This window comes from Xyrauchen texanus, chromosome 13 (assembly GCF_025860055.1).
Source record: "Xyrauchen texanus isolate HMW12.3.18 chromosome 13, RBS_HiC_50CHRs, whole genome shotgun sequence".
Lineage (NCBI taxonomy): Eukaryota > Metazoa > Chordata > Actinopteri > Cypriniformes > Catostomidae > Xyrauchen > Xyrauchen texanus.
In genome coordinates this window covers 25,298,638-25,321,754 of record NC_068288.1, presented here as the reverse complement: position 1 = coordinate 25,321,754, position 23,117 = coordinate 25,298,638, and the positions used below count along the sequence as shown (strand labels likewise).

Sequence of the window (23,117 nt, the reverse complement as noted above, 5' to 3'; positions counted from 1 at the left end):
GCAACCCAGGTTTTAAAGGCATGTGGACAGTACTCTTCAGTGCGCTCAGTCGGCCTAAAAAAAAAAAATCATAAAACAGTCGTAGTGCTCATGCGTCAAACGCCTTCTTATTCGTTTGTGGTCAAAAGAGTATACTTTGAAAGGGTGAGCAAGACGATTCAGCATGCAAAAAACTATATAAAGTATAACTGAGACTTTAGACCAATGAATTACCATGACCATACCTTTAATTTTTCAGTTGTTTGTGATCGCTACATCAGATTTATTTAGAAATAATTTTAGCAGACATTGCACAACTTCCATGAATTTAAACAATTTGTATAATTTCCATGACTTTCAATAAAAAACACAATTTTAATATTTCCAGGTTTCTATGATAATGCTCCAATTCAAACTATAATTCACAGACTTCTAAACTTGCCTCTATTCACTCTGTTGTAAGGTTGTGTGCACTTAATGTACTTGTTACATTGTTTGTTATCACCTCGATCAACAGCAACACAGAATTGTGGCACTGACTTGGCGCCACAGACATCGTTAATCTTGAAGTACCTTTGACATGTTATTTTCTGCTATGATATGGTGTCGGTACTAGAGCACTTTATAGAGCATTAAACAACACAAATATATAAGAAATAAGACCCAGTCAGCCAGTCATTATCACATATTATATTTGGCTACATGCCATATAAATAAATGGCCATTAAATATTGATTTGAGTTGAACATATGTTATTATGCAAGAAGAAAGAAACCGTAAAGTGATACAAGACATATAAAACTAGCACAGGTACAGCATGTAGGATGTTGGTTGCCTGGGACAACAGTCAATTTTACAGTTTAGCAGTCATTATACAATAACATTTGACACGAGAATGCCATGACCAATCAGAATCAAATATCCCAAATGGGCCGTGAAATGAAAGGTTAATAGTTGGAAATGTCAATCTGATATTTTTGCTATAGATCAATTTGCAGATGTGTTCTGCATTGAATACAGAGATTGTGAGTGTGGGTCACCTGGTCTCAGCTCCAGCTCCTGATAGGGGCAGATCATTTCCTTTGGCATGATGAGTTATGGCTAAAACAGCCATTCCCAAACACTCATTCTCTATCTCATGATGCTCGACCTCACTCTGTGGAGTGCGCACAGGAGCCAATCCCCTCAGGAAATCATACTGACCCTAAGTCACCAGACACATGTTTTCAAAACACAGCATATGCAAAAGCACACAATTTTAATATGATAAGGCTGCAATGCTAACAGAAGATAGCGTTTTCAATGTCCTAGATGTTTGAATAAGTAGCAGTGCTTCAACAAAGACATTCAAATGCATGTCAGACTTCAAAGAGAACAACAAACATAATAACAACAGATCTTATTACAGGTATACCACATGGGAGGCTATTTGAATAGCCATCACGCCACAATGCCCTTGAAGCACACAACAGACTATATAATTTGGGTGGTTGCTGCACTCACCTGTGCAAACAGGTAATCAAGTGATGCAGCATCCAACAGAGGGGTTCCCTCAGGGCCCTTCTTAGAGATCATACCCCCTTTTTGTTTGCTGAGAGAGTGTCTCCAAACTGGAGACTCTCTCTCACTAGTGCCATGCCAGTTTGTGAAATAAAACCTGAGTAAACAAGAAAACATTAGTTGTCAGAGGAATTATGGGTATGTCAAAGAGAAAGGAGGTAAAACAAGTAGGCAAATACATTCAAGTGTGCATGTGCTAACATGCCCACATTTTTAAATGATCATGAATGCATTCATAAAACCATGATGACAAGAGAAGATACACTACAAAAACATGTTAAACACAAAATACAGGGTCATCACAAAGACTGACATTGACATAAATAACACTAGCATATGGTACATACGGTGCACAGGTTACATGCAAAACACACCACCCTATTGCCACGCGAGCAAGAGCTCATTGTAAACAGGAAGTAGTATGAGTGAGAAAAAAGTTCTCTATGCCACAGAGGAAGAGAGGGAGTGTAAAGGTTGACCATAACCTGTTTGTGTGCAAAACAGGTAAGCTGTACATGGGGAGACAGCAGATCTGTACCCACCGCTGATCTTTAATGAGTTTTACTGGCAAAAAGGGGAAGTTAAGGGGATCCTACATTTTAGTCTGCAAAGATTGCTAAGAATCTTAGAGAGGATAGAAACACTGGTGAGATGATTTCTATCCATTTAGCTTTTTATAAGAGGAACACAGTTCTGGTTTTGTCTTCAATCTGATGTGTGGAATTGTTTCAAAGTTAAAATTCTTTCCCTTATCCTTGCTTAATATGCAGAGTCAACTATACAGTAAGTAAGCCGTTTGTAGGATAATTTCATCAAATATAAATATTTTAAATATAATCATATAATTTAACCAGAGGTAAATTTTACTACAAATTAAAAAAAAAAAAATTGCATGAATATTTTTCTTAATTTTATTTTCATGTCCAGACAGAAGGATTTTAACAATATTAAAATTCGTACTGTTAGACGATTAAAATTTTAAATCATGATTAATTGCATAATTTTTCACAGATAAATCACGATAAATTGCAGATTTTTGAAAGTGCTCAAATTTGACTCTCTATACTTTATTTCCTATCAAAATGCATGCATTACCCTCTTATAAAAGAAAGTATATGCTTTAACATTTCCACAGTATAAAGCCTTCCACAGTATAAAAGATAGAAATGCACTAAAATAGCACTGTGGCAGGGCGGAGGGTGGGGCCGGGTCGTGATCATACACACCAGGTCCCTTATCAGGCTAATCAAGCCTCCGAGAGGGATAACACTGCGGAGGATTGTGCGGGAGAGAGAGATAGTTTACGGACATGTCCGTCATGTGTTTGTCTTTTAAGTTTTTCATTAAAATATAATTTACATCGCCAAGCCAGTTCTCGCCTCCTTTCCATTGACTGCTTTACACTAATGTAAGGGGGTTAATGGAAAGGAGACGGCGAGAACAGGCTTGACGATGTAAATAATATTTTTATGAGAAACTTAAAAGACAAACACATGACGGACATGTCCGTAAACTATCTCTCTCTCTCGCACAATCCTCCGCAGTCGGCCTTTATCCCTCTCGGATTCTTGATTAGTCTGATAAGGGACCGGGTGTGTATGATCACGACCCGGCCCGGCCTGCCACAAGCACCAAATCAAGTAATGTTTCCCAAAGTCTCACATCCTGTCTACACTGGACGTGAGCAGCGCATCACGTCAAAACCAATAGAACCCCACTATAATCGATAATGCCATCTACACTGGAAGATCCGCTGAGGCGCGTCTGACGCGCTGACAATAAATGGGTGTCGCAATCCATTTTGCGTTGCACGCGCTGGCGCTACTACACAAATGAAATGGTTTAGAACGTTCTTGCCAATGCATCCAGTGTAGACAGCATCAAATCGCTTCAATGGACGTGCCTGTTGTCTGACCCCATAGGTTGCTTATTCGTTGCAATGTACATTAAATCTCTCAAACTCTATTCCTCCACAATAATAATAGGCCGGCAGACAGTGGCTATCTGCTTTGCTACAGTCGTGAAGCCGGATTTATGATTCTTGTCAGGGCGTGAACCACATTAAAAGCACTTGCTGGCAACGTCACATTCTGCGTTTGGTGATGGTTAAGACAAAGTACTTACAGAGGCTGTACAGTACTTGCTTTCTGTGTAGTTTCAGTGTAATGACCCCAGGCAGAGAGTTTCCACCCTACTCCAAGTGTTTAGAACTAACATGGAGCTGAATAAAACATCAGAATCTGATGTCAAAACGGTATATACGTTAATTGTGATTAAGGAAAATTCACCTTTCAAATTAATCACGTTAATTTTTAAAGCTCTAATTTACATACATAATTAGAATAGTACTGATTTTTTGCATTACAGTAATGAGACTTTAGAAGGAAAACATCCTTAACTGTCATAAAACAATGTTAAAAGAGAAAAAATCTTAATGGTCCACAAAACATTTTCTTTTCAAATGTAAGGTTGAAAAGAACCAGACATTTCTTAGTGAAATTTCCACCCCACCCCAAAACAAAAACGCTATATGTAAGTGCTTAAAAACTTTGTTTGGGAGTTTTCCAGCAGCAATCTTTTTGTGGTCCCTCACCTCATTCGGTAGTGAAGTTTGATGCTGGTCTCCTCTGTGATCTTGAACACATGATTGGGAGCGTACCAGACATCCTGGCTCTCCTCATATAGAGCAAACAGGTTGTGGCACAGAGGTGAGATGTCTGGAGAAGTAATTAGATCCTGATTAGAGTCTTGAAGTTCTCAAGAGCAAAATGTCCCATCAGAATTTCAGTATGTCTCCATGATGTCTGAGAGGAAGTGCATACAGCTAAATGGTTACGTAATAAATTTCAATTTACAAGGGTATTTAACAAGCTTTTACGGGAAGATGACACAAGAATGGGTCGAAGGTTAAACATTGATATACAGAATGGAAAAACAGAGCAGCAAGTACAGGAGCAGGTTAAGATAATTTCAGTAATCTTAAAGTCAACATGAAACATCCATCATAACCCATTATTCTTTCATAATGTGATATATTTCAGAGTGAAACAGAATATTCAATGAGAATAAAAATGTAGGGCCATTATTTTAGCCATCTGGAGCTGACTGAACTGTGAGAAGTGACCGTACCATGCCAGAATGGAGTCGGAACATACTTTTATAGAGGCCTGACCAAGACAAAGTTCACTATAAAAATCATCTCCACGTATCCCAATGGTAACGCTGCTTTTATTTATTTGATAATTAACAATTTTTTGCAAATAACAATGTTAACATTTGGCATGATTTTAGAAACTGCATTGCCTATAACACTAGCCTAAAACAATGCCAAAATAGCTATTAGGCTATTGGTTAACATTAAAAAAAAAAATAGCTAGCGCTGCCTTACCGATATCATTAGAACAGGAAAAGTTGTTTCAGAGGAGCAGCAGGTTATTACATTCTAATGATAGTTTTTTTTCTTTTCTTCAATTTATTTTTAATTGATTTTTGGGTTTATAAATAATAAGCCTAAAGATGTAGGTGCACTAATAAGACTTGTTTGGACATGATGTGCAATATTCCTTGATGAAAATGGTCAGATCTTAGAATCATTGTAAACTCTGGGGAAATAGTGAGAAAAAAACTAAAACAATAAAGTGTTTACACTAGGTTCAAACTTTTAGGAACGCTACATTTCCCTTGCTCTAATAAAGTTGAGCACGAAAGAAGACTTTCAAACCTTTGAAGTAAATCCAGTGGCTAACTATAGGGTGTAAAACAGACTGCAAGAAACAAACACTATTGCAGTTCCTCTCCTGCTGCCTTTTCATCTAATATGAACTTCCCTTTCCTCTCCTCTCCCACGGTCCAGCCAGTTTTTGTCCTTGGTCACAACTTTGTGAAGATTCTGGATGTGACATTTACACCCAGCAGTCATTTTGTGGCTGAGTATTGATCAAAAGCCAAACGGACAGATATGCTGCTGCACTGTGGACTTGGGAGGAGATGAACAGGGAGTCTTTGGTCAGCTGTAGTGCTCCTCATCCTCAGGTCAATGCCTTCACATAACAGTAAACAGTATAAACCCTTTAAGTTCCTCTTTTGTATTCTGTGAAATGCTGATGGTACAAATCCCCAATTCCACAATCACGCAATCTATGTATGAAGAATGCCCCTTTATATCTCTGTGTTGAACCGTATGAACTTAGATTTTTCTTTAGAAGTCAATTTCCCTTCCTACGCACACTTGTCATTGATGAAAATGAAAAAGACCAAAAATACAACAGCAAAAGTGCACTTATTTTGTAAGAAAGTTAAACTGTACTCTCACCATAAAAAGAAAACTATAGGAAACCCCCTCTGAGTTATCACTCGCCAAAACTTAGTTTAGAGATGTCAAAAGTACAGACACTTTGTTACCAAGACGATACTAATATACAGTATCTCACAAAAGTGAGTACACCCCTCACACAATTTGGAGATTTTCACTTAGGGGTGTACTCACTTTTGTTGCCAGCAGTTTAGACATTAATGGCTGTGTGTTGAGTTATTTTGAGGGGACAGCAAATTTACACTGTTATACAAGCTGTACACTCACTACTTAACATTGTAGCAAAGTGTCATTTCTTCAGTGTTGTCACATGAAAAGACAATCAAATATTTACAAAAATGTGAGGGGCGTACTCACTTTTGTGAGATACGGTGTATATATTTTGTGAGATACGGTGTATATACTTTTGTGAGATACGTGTGTATATATATATATATATATATATATATATATATATATATATATATATATATATATATATATATAAAATTGACATTTCAAATTTATATTTTGGTATCATTACAACCCTGTTTTAGTTATACCATAATACAAACTCAGTCAGACCAGTGATGTAGATGATGAAATGATGCACCACTGTGAAGAAAACGCAGCAATATATTCATATGGTTTGTCCTGAAAGATGCATTAGAGTGGTATACTTAAGTGCATTAAACGCGTGTGTGGGCAACCATCCAAACACTTACGGCATCTCTTGGCAGCCTCCACGCACAGGTCCTCCGCAGTGTGGCAGTCTTTGAAGTACTCGAGCTGGTGTGTGTCAGGCAGGTAGAAGTGGATCTCCAGTCCTTTCATGACAGCCGGGACAGACATCTCTGCCTTCCTCTGCTTCTTCATCTTCACACACAGTTGCCTGCTCAGCTCCATGACTACTAGTTCTGGCATCAAGATACTGCAGGACAAACAGAGAGAACAGAAAGCTTTACTGATGAGCTGTGGGTCCCATCAGGGATAACAAAGCATTGACCACATTTGAAATAACCTCCCATCCCAATAAGTTACATTTATAACACCAACATACCTGAAAGAGCCTTTAAAATGTTAAAATATAATATTGAGATATTGAGAGCAGATATCAGTCAAATGTCTCTCTAAACAAGTAGATGCTTAAATACCTTGATGGTTAGGCACACATCTACTGTATAATTAGCTAATATGCAAGACTAAAATAACAGTTTTAACTACAGGTGGAAGTGTGAGCCATGAATAATTCAAGGTGGCATATTGTTTAGAGTTTGTTTCAGTCTTAACACCTTCAAAGATGGGCAATACCTCTTGCTGATAATGTAGCCACCCAAATTAAGCAGTCACCATTGAAAAGAAGATAAAAGCATATGAAAGAAAACAAATAAATTAATAGAGTAATCAAGTAGACAGGGTGGAGATTGAGTAACTTCCGTTTGTTTGTTTTTTCAGTCATCAGTCAGATGGATCAGTCAATCTTTGGCCACTGCATCTCATTGCATCTCACTTCAAGCATGAGCATGGCACTTTAACTGCAAAACCATGGATCTCGGAATTCAACAAATATATTAAACAGCAGTCCTGTGTGTGAAACTACCACCCGCCAAATGCGAAAGCCAGAAAATCCACCAAAAAGAGCCAGCTCTTTTGGCTCCCAAACAGCTCTTTAAAAAGAAATATATGTTTTATATAAGTCAAACATTTTGCGATAGTTTGACTATGATTGGTGTTAAAACAATTCTAATTAAATTATTAGGGTGCACAGTTTGCATATGCCGGTGTAGGTTGTGTGTAGAACCAGCTTTATATGAGATTTTGTTTTGGCAAATTCTACACTTTGCTCTAACATTGTATACATTATTAAAATGCATCCAAATATTCCTTGCTTCCGACTCATTTTCCACTTTCCAGCTGTTGTTTTCAAAGCTGTCCTTCCTCTCTCTCCTCGGCTGCTAAGTGTGTGACTGTGCAGTGTCTTGTTTGGAAGGATGCGTCCTCCGTAGGTCGCATTTGTCGGCCGCATACATCAGAGGCTGTCTCATTAAAAAAAACTGTCTTTCTTTTTCTTATTTTTTATCTATTGTCAATGCATTTAATGTATATGCACTTACATTTATACAATTGTTAACCTTTTTGAATTCCCAATAAAAAACAAATTAAACGAGACAGTCTTGATGAAGTATGCGGCCGACAAATGCGACCTCCGGGAGGACGCATTCTTCCAAACGAGACAGCCACGTGAGTGAGTTGGCTCCGCCCTCCCTCAAGCATCTTTGGTTCATTGGTTTACACTGTGTGTCTGCTTGACAGAAACAACAGGTGAGGCTGTTGGTCTGAGCAGACAGTCAGAACGAATGTGTTTGTGCTTGAGCATTTAGGCCTATATTATTATTTATCTGTTCTTTAAATTAGTTAATTCTATTCATTTAAATCTTTTGATTATACATATAAAAATTTTATTTTTATAAATAGATTTGGCTCTTATGAGAGCCAGATCCCAACGTTCACCAGCAAGAGCCGGCTCTTAGAGCCGACTCGTTCGCAAACGACCCAAACAAATTCGATAAGAACACACATATGGCAGCACTATTTTGGGAACAAAAGGAAATATTATCATCTTTAAATTTAGAATTGTCTTTGATCTTAATTTGTAGGCTTTTCCACTTGTTGTCATTGATGGATACTTGCGTGATGGCAAATGGGGCCTTAAGAGACAGCAAATGTTTGGATTTGGCAAGGTGGTTATATAAGATTTTTTGATCACTTTTTTCGCATTTTGTTTAAAAGTGCATTTTGAATTTAGTTTAATTTTTTCATGTTTCAATAAATACATTTTATTTTTAAAGCAAAATCTATAAAGCAAAAATATTCGCCAACCCTGCAATTTTTACATATCTCCCAGCCCTACTCCTTTTTAGGGCTGGGAATCGATACAATTTCAAAATTTGATTTGATTCTGATTCACAAGTTTTCAATTGAGCGTGACAGCGCCAACCACTTTTTCAATTATCTAGATCTGGAAGTATTTTTTCTATAGGTTTTTCATGAAATCCTTCATAAAAATGTTCTAAGCTATGAACCAAACCAACCAGCTCTGAGGTGTATTACAACATTACAAACATTGATTTGAAGGGAAAAAAGGACAAAAAGACAAAGGTTCAAAGGCTTTGTGTACTTAATGTATTTCACTAGGTGAATGACGTAATCGGATAAAACAACCATAGAAATACATAAACCTATTGCTTTTAGGTTAAAATTGAGAAACAATATATTTTACATTTGTTGAGAAATATTCTGATATATACAAATAGAAATGTAGATTAAGGGTGCACAATTTGATTGCATATTGGAGTGGACAGACACTGCTAGGCTTGTATGGCGTGCTTTATTGGCTGCCGTTTTTCAGATGTGCAGATCATTCTCTGCTGGAGCATGTTGTTGTTGTTCACCAGGATTTCTGCTATTAAACACGATTTTTAAACAATGAAGTTGACATAATGTGGACTAATGGCTTCAGCAGAGGCATCTCCCATTGATTAACCTTGGAGCTCATGGTAGTTCTGTCTTTAAAGGTTTATAAGTTATTGTTAAAAATCTATTCATCATGGGGACAAGGTAGCTCAGCGAGTTTTGACACTGACTACCACCCATGGAGTCACGAGTTTGAATCCAGGGCATGCTCAGTGACTCCAGCCAGGTCTCCTAAACAACCAAATTGGCCAAATCTGTGGACAGAAAAGCCTTGTTGATGAGAGGTCGACAGAGAATGGCCAGACAGGTTTGAACTGACAAAGTCTAAGGTAACTCGGATAACCGTCCTGTACAATTGTGTTGAGAAGAATATCCTCTCAGAATGCTTTTCTGAGATGCGGGTTGGCGCTGTTTTGGTGGCACAAGGGGGACCTACATAATATTAGACAGGAGGTTTTAATGTTGTGGCTGATTGGTGTATCACAATTTGAATATTCTGACTACAACTCTAGAGTCCAATGTGACAAAGCAAACTCCGATCCTAACTGAAGCCTCCATTCCATGAACAATGGAATCACTTGGAATCAACGGAAGTAACATATACTCAATGTCCCCTCAACAGGTGCCCTCACATGAAGCAATTAACTAAACCATTTGTCCTAGGGAGAACAAGAGGGAGGATAGAACAAATGCTTCTCGCATCTGATTCAGATGATTTTTACTCAGTGAATCTCCCTTCACGCTCTTCACGTAACCCTTGTGTGAGATGTTGATATGCTAAGATCCCTGCTGGCATGTGAAAGGACTTTCCTGATATCAATGAATACAAAAATGTACAAAGATCATTACATAAAAACCTAAATGGACCAGTTAATGACCACATTTGTCTTTAAAGTGCCTTTATCCTGACAAACCACTGAGAAGCCTCTTAATTTTCCTGTATAAAATATTGGTATAATGAGATCACAACTCCCACTACATTAGTCAATGCATGGTTCCCAAAGCTCTAATCATCACCAGTCAGGCAGTATTAGTGAATGATGACCATCTCTCTGCTGGCAAAATATTAACCTCCAAGTGGGAAGTTCCTAAAAAGGGATAAAATGCTACCAAATGAAATCATGAACATCATTAAGATTCCTTGAATCTCAACGGATTTTGTTGGAATCTTTAGAATCTCCATACAGTCAAATCCTTTTTCAGAATCTTCTGTGTTGACTGATATAAAAGAGAAAATGTACTGACCTCAAAATGAATAGTCTGTAAACAAGCCAAACTTTGAAAGCAATCCAAATCTTAGGTCTATTTTAGGGCCCTATGAATTCCTTAATCTTTTTCCCCAAATTATTATTATTAGTTTTTAATTCTGTTTTGGGTTTGATTTTTTTCCTGAATTCTGTGTTTTAAGGTTCAATTAAATTTTATTTAAACAAAAAAAAATCTAACAAAAATCAATTCAAATAAAATTCATGGTACTTAAATCAAACAAAAACAGAACAATTACCTTTTAACATCCATAACACCTTTTAATCAAATGAAGTGATTGCAGATCCTCTATTTTTATGACTGGATTCTGTGATTCGGTCCATGTATTCCACATCAGGTAAATCATAGGGACATGTGCACTAAAAACAATGTAAGTTCTCACATGAACAATCGAGCCGCTGTGTACTTCTCTTATGCACTCACGAATGTGCAACAGATGTCAAGATTTTCACCAAAACCTATTGTATACCTTTAGAAGACTTGGAGTTATTATGCACGAGCCAAGTGGATAACTACTTTTTACTTATTTTCAAGCTTTAAAGTAAGGCACTATCCACTGCATTGAAAAGATGGACCACAATATTCATTATAACATCACCATGTGTGTTCCACATAAGAAAGTCATGACAGTGAGAAGAGAAAATTCATGACAGAATTTTCAATTTTGGGTGAAATATTCCTATACAGAAGCTCTCCTTTTCAAAATCTCATGAGCCAAGTTAGCACAAAGCTAAATCATCTTTGGAACTTGTTTAAGGTACTTTTGAGGGGTTAAAGTTTAAGAAAAAGTTTGACATTCTCCTGCAAGCTGTAGATATGATTCTACGGCTGCTTTTTTACAACTTGCAGTGTTATTCTTCTGTTTACTTGTCGGTGGCTTCACTTCCTGAGGTGTTGACTTGCTGCACGCTGATAAGGCCATGGTTGTTTCTCCACCGCTTCAGACTCTGCGACTTTTCTGCAGGCAGACGGCTCGAGTGATGCCAAGTAGATGTGGTATCTTGATGTAACTATTTTATACAGCTTGCAAGCTCTTTATACAAAAATTTTAACTAGTAAAAAGTATTTACACAATCTAAAATCAAGGTAAGTTTAGAGATAAGTTTTCATAGATGGCTTATATCATATATACTGTATCATGTAGCCTATCATTGGGGGTTTTGCTGTCATGTATAATAGAATGTGAATACAAAAGTGTTTTTATTATTTATATCATATGAGTGAATTATGCTTCTAGTTTAGATAGTGATGTCTTTAAGCTTTTAAGGATCTTGACATATTTTTACACAGGAACAGTCAATAATATGTTAGATGAACTAAGCTTGACCTAATTCGGACTAAGAGCAAGAGAAAGCTTATCAAAAGCAAAACCTACCCAAATACCCTTTTTCAAAAGAATGATATTGTAATAACGATGACAATTGATTATGTATATGTCATTATTTTAATCTTTATGTTTTCATATAACTACTTTACCTGATTCTGTAATAATTTACAATGTAATGAATAAGACATATTGCTTACACTAGGCACTGCTTTTGTGCCAAACATGTTATCTTAAAGGCTGCATTATGGGCTAAATTATGCATATCAAATACTGTGATGGCATCAAACTGACACTAAGAGGCAAACATTTCGCCATCAGGCAACCTTAGCCAAGAGATAGCATCCCGTAAACAAAAGGCTTCTGGCATATTTGCAGCACTCAAATATTTCTGGAATCGGCGTGATATAAAAATTAAGACCAAAGTCAGAATTTATTGTGCCATTGTTCGGGACACTCTCCTGTATTCCTCAGAAACATGGCCCTTAAAAGCCGACCAGTTAAAGAAATTAGACTCCTTCGAACATAGATGTCTCTGCTGCATAGCCAAAATCAGCTGGGCAGATTAAATTTCCAATGAACGGGTCCATGAACGTTGCGGTATAAAAGAACACCTATGCTCCACAAAAACTTTTTACGCCGCTGGAAATGGATATGACATGTCCTGCGGTTGCATCCGAACCGTCTCCCCATACAAACTTTCACAGCACTACCTGGACCAACCTGGAAACGTCCGAAAGGTGGCGTTCGGATGATGACCCAGAGATACTTCCACAAAGAAGCACAATCATTCATTATGAAACCATTCGGCCTCAGCCAAAAACAATACGACAAATCATGGCAACAACATCTAGCTTCAATCGCAGCTGACTGCAATGGCGACAGATTTCAAAGGATATCGCCTATACCCACCATGGGTAACACGGCGCTTAAGCAAAGTAAGCAAGAGGCAAACACTGAGCACAAATTAGCAACTCTCTCCCCTACATCCGAGTTATAAATCGTTAACCTTTTCTTAATGTTCCAAAATATGTCATCCAATATGATGCCTAGTATTTAATGTTATTAAATATATATTCCACTTTAAATCCCACAAAAAAATTATTCTAGAACTTGCTTCAATATTTGCTCATTAATATTATTAATATTTATCTTGTTCTGTTATGTCATGTTTTGCGTTTTATGTCAGTTACACTGATCAGCCACAATATTAAAACCACCTGCCTAACAGTGTGTAGGTCCCCCAGAATGCTATTCTGAGATGTGGGTTGGCACTCTTTTGGCAGCACGAGGGGGACCTACACAATATTAGGCGGGTGGTTTTAATGTTGTGGCTGATCGGTGTATAGAAGCACATGTCACACACATCCTTAAACAGACACTGACAAAATGTTATTGTCCTAAGGGTCTCATTAGTTCACTGTAACATGAAGCATCTCAAGAGTAACATACAGTAGACAACATGCACTACTCTAAAGGGAAATTCCACTCACAATGTTCAGTGATGGCCACGCAAAAAACCCAGTGAGTCTCTAAATTTCTAGGTGCCAATAGCTAAATAATATGACTAAAAAAACCTTATAATAGATGTGTGTGTGTTTTGGCAGTTCTGTTATAGGGTCCAGCTAAGCTCTATGGCATGCTAGCAATGGCGAGAGTGGAGTAGACAATTTTACTTATATAAATTCCATGCCTTCATTCCAATCTACAACTTGATGTAATCCTCATAAACTTAGCGTGTTTTCCTGAATGGGAGGATAAACAAAAAGTTAAAATGTGAAGAGACTGCAGTATACCCAACAGACTCGTGCAGCAGTGGAAGTCATTCGCGCATCACGAACCAGGAGCACTTCACTTTCGGTTAATTGCGCGAGTAAACGCACCCGCTTTGCTTCGCTCAAGCTTCGTGGATGATAGCCAACATTTGTAGGCATTTGTTTTCAGAACAACACTTGATGTAATAAGGAAAACACCACTGTTAATACTTGAGATTTCCAACCCCGCATACAGGTACACCCTCCTTAAACCATGGTCACACTCAAAATGACATTTTAAGTCTATAAAAAATATAAATTAAAAAAAGTTTTAGGATTATGCAGGTGCGATTCACCGAAAAGGGCTAAATAGTTGATTGGCTTGGGATGAGTGAATGGCTTGCAAGCGCAGCGTGTGTGATCACAAAGGATTACATCAAGATGTAGATTGGAATGCAGAGGTGAAAAAAATTATATAAATAAAATAGCCTGCTCCTCTCTCGCTGTTGCTAGTGATTACATGATTATAATGACACACAAGATTCCACACAATTTCGTGATCAAATAAGCAAATTTGTGACTGCGTTAACTCATTTTGTACAAAAGGACAGGTTTTCTTTTATTAAAGCACTTTTCACATGCAGAATCATGATTGACTCATAATCATCACAGGCTTTGCACAAAATTTTCTCTCAAACTTTTATGCTGATAATATCATTTGTAATGAAAAATAGACAATTAAATCTACTTAAGTTTTCTGTTAACATCATATATGGCAATGTTGAATACAACAATGTATTCAACAATGTCAGCACAGCCATTGACCAGGAAAATAAAAAGGTTGCCAACCCCTGCTCTAGACTATAAACTAACATCAGATTCAGGATGAGACCATAAAAGAATTAATTCACCCAGAAATTTTAATTTGCTGATCATTTATTTACCCTCAGGCCATCCAAGATGTATCACAGGGCTCCAGACTAACTTTTCCACTGGTTGCACTGGTGCTAACAACTTACTCAGTTGGTCGCACCAGCATATGATTTGGTCGCACCTTTTTTTTTTCTGCTACATGCCATGGGATTAATCAATGCATGCTAATGAATAGTGGTCTTAATCTGCATACCCTAGTTTTGCACTGATGTAAAAAGACTGACAGTGACACAAGACCTCATGTTAGCAAAATGTTTTAATCTTTTAACTATCAAATCAAAAAAACTATTATAAAAACATTTATGTTTTTTAATGTTTGATATATAATTTTACTGTCTTCACAGCTGTTCAACCCCCGGAGGAAATTTTTTCAGCCGTCTTTTTTCGCAGATTGTCTGGTATCACTCCTATAAATTGGGCACAGGCCATGTCGTTGGCATAAGTGGGATTAACATTCAACCCGTTCTTTTTCATCAGTATAATTTCTGATTTGAATTTTGTGAACGGGAGTTCCTCTTTTGCTATGTTATAAGCAGTGTTAAATTTTATAATCATTTCCTTTTCCTCTGTCGAGCGATTACTCTCATCTAACCGCTGAAAAGACGTAGGAAGGGGCTCGGTGTTTCGTGAGACACACCGGTCCCTACAGGTTTTATGTTTTTTGCTTTCATTGTGCAGTTTAATAGACTCAATCTTAAATTGCGTAGACCCTGTAACAAATTTAGAATGACCTGCAATGGATGGGCCACACTGTTTACAGTACAAACAATGCATGGCATTAGCCTCGTATCGCAACCACGGGTACAGTCTAAGCCATTGCTGCTGGAAGTTGTGCCTTTTCTTTTTCCTTTGCTCACTCGGTTCCTCCCTGTCCCCACCTGTGCTCTCGTCATCAGTTGTGTCTGTGTGCTGGCTCGTTGGCTGGTCCTTTCCACCAGCATCCTTGACTTCCACACTTTGTTTTTTAAAGTATTCAGCAACTGACATTTTCATTTTAATTTGTGAATTTGGAATTGGCGCGTTTCACCATCAGTGTGCAATGCGCGTGACGTGTACGTTGTTTATAAATAAACTGCACGTTTCTTGCGGAAGAACACTGTAGCCGGAGCTACTTCTCTCCGTTAATGTCTATGGCGAGTCACGCAGGCACTGGGCAACATCGCAGCCAAGCCGAGCCCGGGATAAAATAGTCCGAATATAAACACTTATTATAGGCGTACCGTAGTGATTCAGGATAAGTCAAAAACACGATTTGGAAAACGGATTCATGATGTACTCGTTCATTTTGAACATAAGTTACGGACTGCAGCAGCTGCTGTTGATACAACGGCGTTCTGTTGCGCGAGCGTCCACTCGCACAAATGCGACCACATAAAATTTGAACTCGCACATTCTCAAAAAATGGTCGCATATGCGACCATTTTGGTCGCAGTCTGGAACCCTGTATCAGAGTTTCTTTCTTCATCAAAACAGAATTTAAAGGATTTCATTTCAGGCCTCCTCCTTTAAACAATGCAAGTGAATGTACTCCATTTTTTGACATTATCAAAATAATCCACATGACTCCAGTTGACAAATAAAGTTCTTCCGAACGAAAAAATTCATTATTTTGAGAAACAAAACAATACTTAAATATTTTTTAACAACAAATGTTCACTTCCGTACATCTCTGTGATGTACGCTCATCTGAAGGATGATGTAAACTCGTTGGTAAGGTCACATGTCACGTGGAGGAGGAGTCAGGAAGCATGTCATTGTTTACAAGAGAAACTTGCACAGACCAAGCACCGTTCACAAACCAAATTAGTCAAAAACAATTTCAAAACAACATAAAATATAATTTCCAAATAATAATAATAATAAAAACAATGTAAACAATGACGCACTTCCTGACTCCTCCTCCACATGATGCGTGACCTTACCAACAAGCTTATGTCATCCCTCTCATGACCGCACGTCACAGAGATGTACAGAAGCGAACATTCGTAGTTAAAAAGTATACAAGTATTGTTTTGTTTCTCAAAATAATCAATCGTTTGAGTTCAGAATAACTTTATTTGTCGACTGGAGTCATGTGGATAATTTTGATGCACCCTAAATATGCATTTTGGACCGTCAAAAAATGGAGTACATTCACTTGCATTGTTTGAAGGAGGAGGCCTGAAATGAAATCCTAAAAGTCTTAAAATCGGTTTTGATGAAGAAAGAAATTCTGATACATCTTGGATGGCCTGAGGTTGAGTAAATTATCATAAAATTTTCATTTTTGGGTGAACTTTTCCTTTAAGACGGTCAAGAATGGCAACTGCTTTCAAATGGGATAACACATTAAAACAGCCTGTATGGGAACTTAATATCCAACTTTTGATATTGTTTAAGCAATTTCTCAGTATAAAATGTCATAAAATTGGTAAAAGAAAATGTATCGAACAGCATAAATAGTATGTTGTCGGAAATGTAATTTTTAAGGGATTCCCCATTAAAACAGCTTCAATGGGAATTAAATGTTTCACTTTTGTGTTTCATCAACTTAGCAGTGGCATTGTGTTGTATTTGGATGACATAATCAAAAAGTACTCCTGTGGTACAGCGTAGAATTGTTGTGGTTCTGACGGATCCCTCTCAGCTTGTTACTGGAAATTATTTTAGTTGTTCCATTTACGAGACAACAGATACTGTTACATATTTCTTTCTTAATATATTTCGACGAGCGTTTAGCGTTTTGACAGATTTTATTCATAACTTTTTTATGAGATTTTCTAAACGTCCTTCTCCATCACATGAGTGTATTGATCAGTTTTAAAATGCAGTCTGATTGAATAGGTTTAATTGGTGATGTCGCCCCCGTCAGACTCCATAGTTATCTGCACATCTCAAATAAACTTTATATTTAAACACACTCCCAATCACAAACTCTTGTGGTTGTCATAAAGCATTTCTAAAAACTATTCTTAAAAAAAAATGCACAGCAAGCATTTATTAATTTTCAAGCGATTATCTGCGTGCAGAACAGGTGGTCAAATACGTATTGACTAAAATGCAGTCAGAGCAGCAAAGAGTTTAACCATTTAACTACTGTACAGTCACACGACAAAGGCATCAAATATAACGCAATGTCAATATTTAGCAACAATATAAAAACAAAACCATAGCGTTTTCTATACACAAGTACCTAATATACTTTTAGAAGTAACTTTTCTGAATTTTACAGTTGTCCACAAACAAGCATCTTACATTAACGTGCATTATAAGACAGAAAGATATAGCAATTAACGGTTTGAAACCAATAAGGCTTTAAAACAGACATTTAAAGCTTAGCCTAATAGTGACTGATTCTACATCATAGACGTAGATGAGTTACTGTTTGAACGCTTTTATCGACCAAATATGCCAGCAAACACACACAAAATAAGATTATACAGCGTCTCACAACCTGATTGCATACTAACATAGCAAATGAAGAGAACGGATAAACATGTAAGACTCAGACCCACAGATATAAAAAAAAAAGTGAGAACGTAAAGAGCTCCGGCCCTCGTCCTTACCTCGACAGGCAAAGCTACTTCCGTTTTATTTCGATCATTACAGATGTTTGAATACTTCTTTGTTGATTTAAAACGTTATTTATTTAACTCCAAAAAGGTCTCCGATGATATAAAGATTATCCAACGTGATAAATTTTCAAAACAAACTTCACCCCGCTATGGCACAAAACGAAGCTAAGACTTCATGATCAACTAACCTTTCCTGTCAAGCGTCGACCACATTCCCGAAAATAGGGTTACGACGAGCTCCGTCACACGTCGCCTATTGGCTCAGCTGCCTGTCAATCAATTGAGGTACCGATAGCGGAAACCCATAGGAGAAGAGTAGGCAAGAGGGCCTTTATTATTATGGCTACATTAACACTATTTACCATTCATCAAATTAAAGTATTATTTAATTATCATATTAGAGAAATTAGAGTGATATTATCCCTAAATAGTAATTACATTTATATACAGACTGCAATATTCACTGATTGTTCAAATATTTTAAAATTGCTTAAAAATAGAAATTTCTTAGAAATAGAGCACATAAGATATTTAAGCACCAACTTCACTTGAGTATTGCAGAATTATATATATATAATTCTGCAATACTCAAGTGAAGTTGAGTATTGCATATATATATATATATACGTGTGTGTGTGTGTGTGTGTGTGTGTGTGTGTGTATATATATATATATATATGTATGTATGTATGTATGTATGTATGTATGTATGTATGTATGTATGTATACACACACACACACACACAGTACGGTGCAAAAGTTTTAGGCACTTGTGAAAAATGTTGCATAGTGAGGATGTCTTCAAAGATAATGCCAGAAACACTTTTCATTTGTCAATTAGGCTATATCAATATTTGGTGTGGCCACCTTTGCCTTTAAAACAACCCCAATTCTCCTAGGTACACCTGGACCGTTTTTCTTGCTTGTTGACAGAAACCACCACATTTCTTCTATGTATTTAGTCTGTCTCAGTTGCTTCTGTCTTTTATGTAATCTCAGACTGACACAATGTTCAGTGGGGGGCCATGACATCTGTTGCAGGGCTGCCTGTTCCTCTATTCAAATCTGTTCTATTTGCGAAAGTAATGTTTGGGAGTCTAAAATGTATTTTTCCTATTGACACACTAATGCTGAAGATATACCTAACCATCTTAAGACAAACATCTGAAGTGCCTAAAACGTTTGCACAGTACTGATATATATATATATATATATATATATATATATATATATATATATATATATGAGTTAAGCTATTTCCAATCAAATGGATTTCTTACGACACCAGTGACTGCAAAGTTTAAAGACCATTTACAAAGACTTGTAATAAACATTAGTAATTGGTTCATACAGCAAACTAATCATTCTTATAACTGCCAATAAAAGTAAAACGTAGACAATACTGCAGTCATATTGTCTGTATAACAGTTTAACTGCACAAGATGTTTCACAAATCCATACATGGGCTATGTTCTTAAAAAATATAAATGTTGTTAATAAGTTGGTATATTTGGATTTAGCAGAAAATACTCAACATTATACATTTGTTATTTTATTAAAAAAGTCTTAATCATCTTGAACAAATTACTTTGCAATGCTGGGCACTAATGGATTACATATCATTTCGATTATGTAATTAGATTATTAAAATAAATTGTATTAATTACATTTTAAAATACTCATCAGATAACAGTTACTTTTTATGGATTACATGATAACAAATTAATCAGGTGAAGGCAGTACATTTCTTTATTGAATATTAAAACAATTTCATTAAATTCACTAAAGCAGCCTACATCTGATATGTTTCATAACTATTCAAATTATTTCAGATGGAGGGGAGTGGAATTGCACATACAGACCTATCACTAACCACCAGCCATAATTACACTGAAGAACAAGCAGTAATCCACACATAAATGCAGAATTGATTGCATTAGTGCTGTAAAATTTAGTACTCAGCTTCAAATGTGTAAATGAAAATGCCTTTGCTATACATTTTGAGACTGTTTTTTGTGAGGTTGATTCAGAAATATAACTGTTCTGATCTGTTACCACATATTGATGTGTATATAATCCTAATCTTAACACTATAATTCTAATCTTAATCTTAACTCTATCAAGTATGTGCCACTGTTCTACAGTATATAGGCTCTGCATTTGAAAACATTGATACTAGGATGGTCTTTAAGACCAAGAGGTATAAGCCTGCCATGAAAGGGAGGGACTTCCCGTCTTCACCATCAGATGAGTTGCCAGAAACTGTGGGCTGCAGTTTCACAAGAGGGCTGCAGCGTGCACTAGGAGAATGTGGCAGATCAATAATAAGTTCACAATGGTTTAGACAGACGCATAAGAAAATATATTAGCAGACAGTTTACTGGAGCCAGTTTTAAAATGGCAGTGAAAGTGCTGCCCCACAAATGCAATTATTCAAAACGTTTATTCTAAATGTATTCAACATTGCCATACAAGATGTAAAAAGAAAACTTAAGTGGATAATCTGCAACATTACATATCTGTTTTAATATGTGTTGAGATATAATAATAATACTTAATGACTCAAGCAAGTCACACAAACACTGAGAAAAGAATCCAGTAGAAACTCCTGTTGTTGGATGAGGGGGAAAACTGGGACCTGATAAGCCTACATGCAACAGTACCATAAGCACTCAACTAAAAGCAATAATGCATTTTTTATAGATCAGCAAGAAGACCCAGAGATTTAGCAGAGGTCGTACATAAAGTATATGAGTTTAGAAGCATTAGTACAAAACTGCAAGGAATTTCACTTGGTGCCGACATAAATTAAGTGTAAAACTTAGAAGGCAAACAACCGTTTGAAGCTGTTATTCATTACAGCAGTGGTTCCCAAATCTGTTCCTGGGAGGCCAGCCAAAACTGTACATTTTGTATATCTCCCTTTTCTGACACACCCAATTCAGGTCTTGAAGTCTCCACTAACGAGCTGATGAGTTGAATTTAGGTGTGTTTGATTAGGGGGATCACGCACCAGGAACAAGGTTGGGAACCACTGCATTACAGGATTCCATTTATCTCTTACTGCCCAATATATTCAGTACAAAACTGAACAAAACCTAAGTATAAAGCATTAAGAAATTATATTGTGTTTGTTTATTTTTTCACCACCTTTTGCTCACCTGTAAAATGTTGAGTCAGTTTCGTTTATTATAACTAGTCAAGATGTCAAGATGGCAACCATCCTTCAGTTATCACAGTACTGTACCTTTAAGATGGACAGCATCAGCACTGTGATAACTGAACCAGGGCAGCCTGTCACATCAAGAAGAACCAGGCCATATGTGTTTCTTGCATCCTAATGTCCAAGTTCTTTCCGGGATTACAAACACCATTCTGGATCATAAACACTGACTTCAGACACAAGTATAAACATCAGTTTTGTGAAGGTTCGAAGGTATGCCCAGGTCAAAATATAAAAGGATAAATTAAACTTGTGTTTGCATTCTGTGGCAATTAAAGGGATACAAAAGGATTATTTTTTTCCTCATAAAATATATCATGTACCAGTTATAACAATAAGTAAAAATAAATAAATAAATAATACTTAACCACAACTGGACTTTATATGCCACATTTTTATTGGCTAAGCAAAGACAGGCAACTCCCTATCTGACAGCAAGTGATTCTCACGTCAGACTTGTTATGGAACCTCAGGCCCCGCCTTCTACGCTTGGCTCTCTTTCTTTGGCTGTCCAGTTAATTTGCTAATTCAGGCTCCTCCCACAACATCCCCGCCCTCCGTGCGAATCTCTTCTTGTAAACAACTCCATCAGCGCGTCGTGTTTGCCTTCACAGGACAGTGGAAACCTGTGCCAAATAATCTGACAAAACATCTGTCTAACATTCCTATAGTGGCTGTTTCGGTAAAAACATGTAAAGGGGTTAAAACAGGCATATATTCGCTCTTGTGCAGTGTTGTGACTTCTCATGGCAACATTTATATGCTTAACTACAGGTTTAAATAAAGTAATTTAAGTGAGGAACAGCCAAGCAATATAATATGTAAACTACATAATAATTTACCAAAACATTTTTTTTTAATAAATAAAAAAGACGTCAGAACGTCATGAGTTCAGTGGCATACTATAAATTATAGATAAGTTATAACAGAAAAATGCATTACATGATCATCTTTAATCTAATATTACAAGTATCGTTAACATTCTGCTAAAAATATAAAGCAACCGTTCATCTTGCAATGTCTTTTTGTTAGATAGATATTTTGTAAGTACTCTCATTTTACTGTACTGATGTGCGCTAACGCCCAACAACGCGCGCACACCCCTCTCATGGTACAAACAACCACGCACTTCTAATGTAAAAACAAAACAAAAAACATTAATATGATATCACCATCTCAGTCAGACACATGTATTGTTAGACTGATTGCAAAAGTACTTACTCGCATTTTCAACACTGAACTCCCGTGTTTACCTGAATATTTTTAATGACGCAGCAAGCCTACAGCGAACAACGTGATTGTCGCCATTTTTTGTTGTTATTGAAATCTTCAAGCCATGTGACAATATGATAACACGCTTCCGGGTGCTGACGCTCAAAGTTCAATTCTTTCTTTTGTGCAGAATGACTCTTCTTATGTAAGAATGTTTGAAAACCTGTAATGTAAACCTAAAATGTGCTTCATGTCGTAACGTTAAATGAAAGGGATAGTTCACCCAAAAACACCCTCAAGCTATCACAGATGTGTATGGCATTCTTTCTTCTGTTGAACACAAATAAAGATTTTTAGAAGAATATCTCAGCTCTATCTGTCCATAAAATGCAAATGAATGATGTGCAGAACTTTGGAGTTCAAAAAAGCACATAAAGGCTGCATAAAAGTAATTCATAAAGACTCCATTGGTTAAATCCATGTTTTCAGAATATAATAGGTGTGGGTGAGAAACAGATCAATATTTAAGTATTATTTACTATGAATC

General features: G+C 36.8%; 1 protein-coding gene across 1 annotated transcript in view; it reads right to left on the bottom strand.

Annotated features, from left to right (window-relative positions):
• LOC127654094 (tyrosine-protein kinase JAK1) overlaps window positions 1–18,335 on the bottom strand; it is a 45,184-nt gene extending 26,849 nt beyond the window's left edge. The window contains exons 1-5 of the mRNA XM_052141083.1: window positions 18,127–18,335; window positions 6,556–6,761; window positions 4,133–4,256; window positions 1,483–1,636; window positions 1,020–1,183 (exon numbers count right to left, since the gene is read on the bottom strand). Of these exons, the coding sequence (XP_051997043.1) occupies window positions 1,020–1,183; window positions 1,483–1,636; window positions 4,133–4,256; window positions 6,556–6,754 (641 nt within the window). The 5' untranslated portion in view covers window positions 6,755–6,761; window positions 18,127–18,335. The remainder of the gene's footprint in view (window positions 1–1,019; window positions 1,184–1,482; window positions 1,637–4,132; window positions 4,257–6,555; window positions 6,762–18,126) is intronic.
• Between the last annotated feature and the right edge of the window lie 4,782 nt (window positions 18,336–23,117).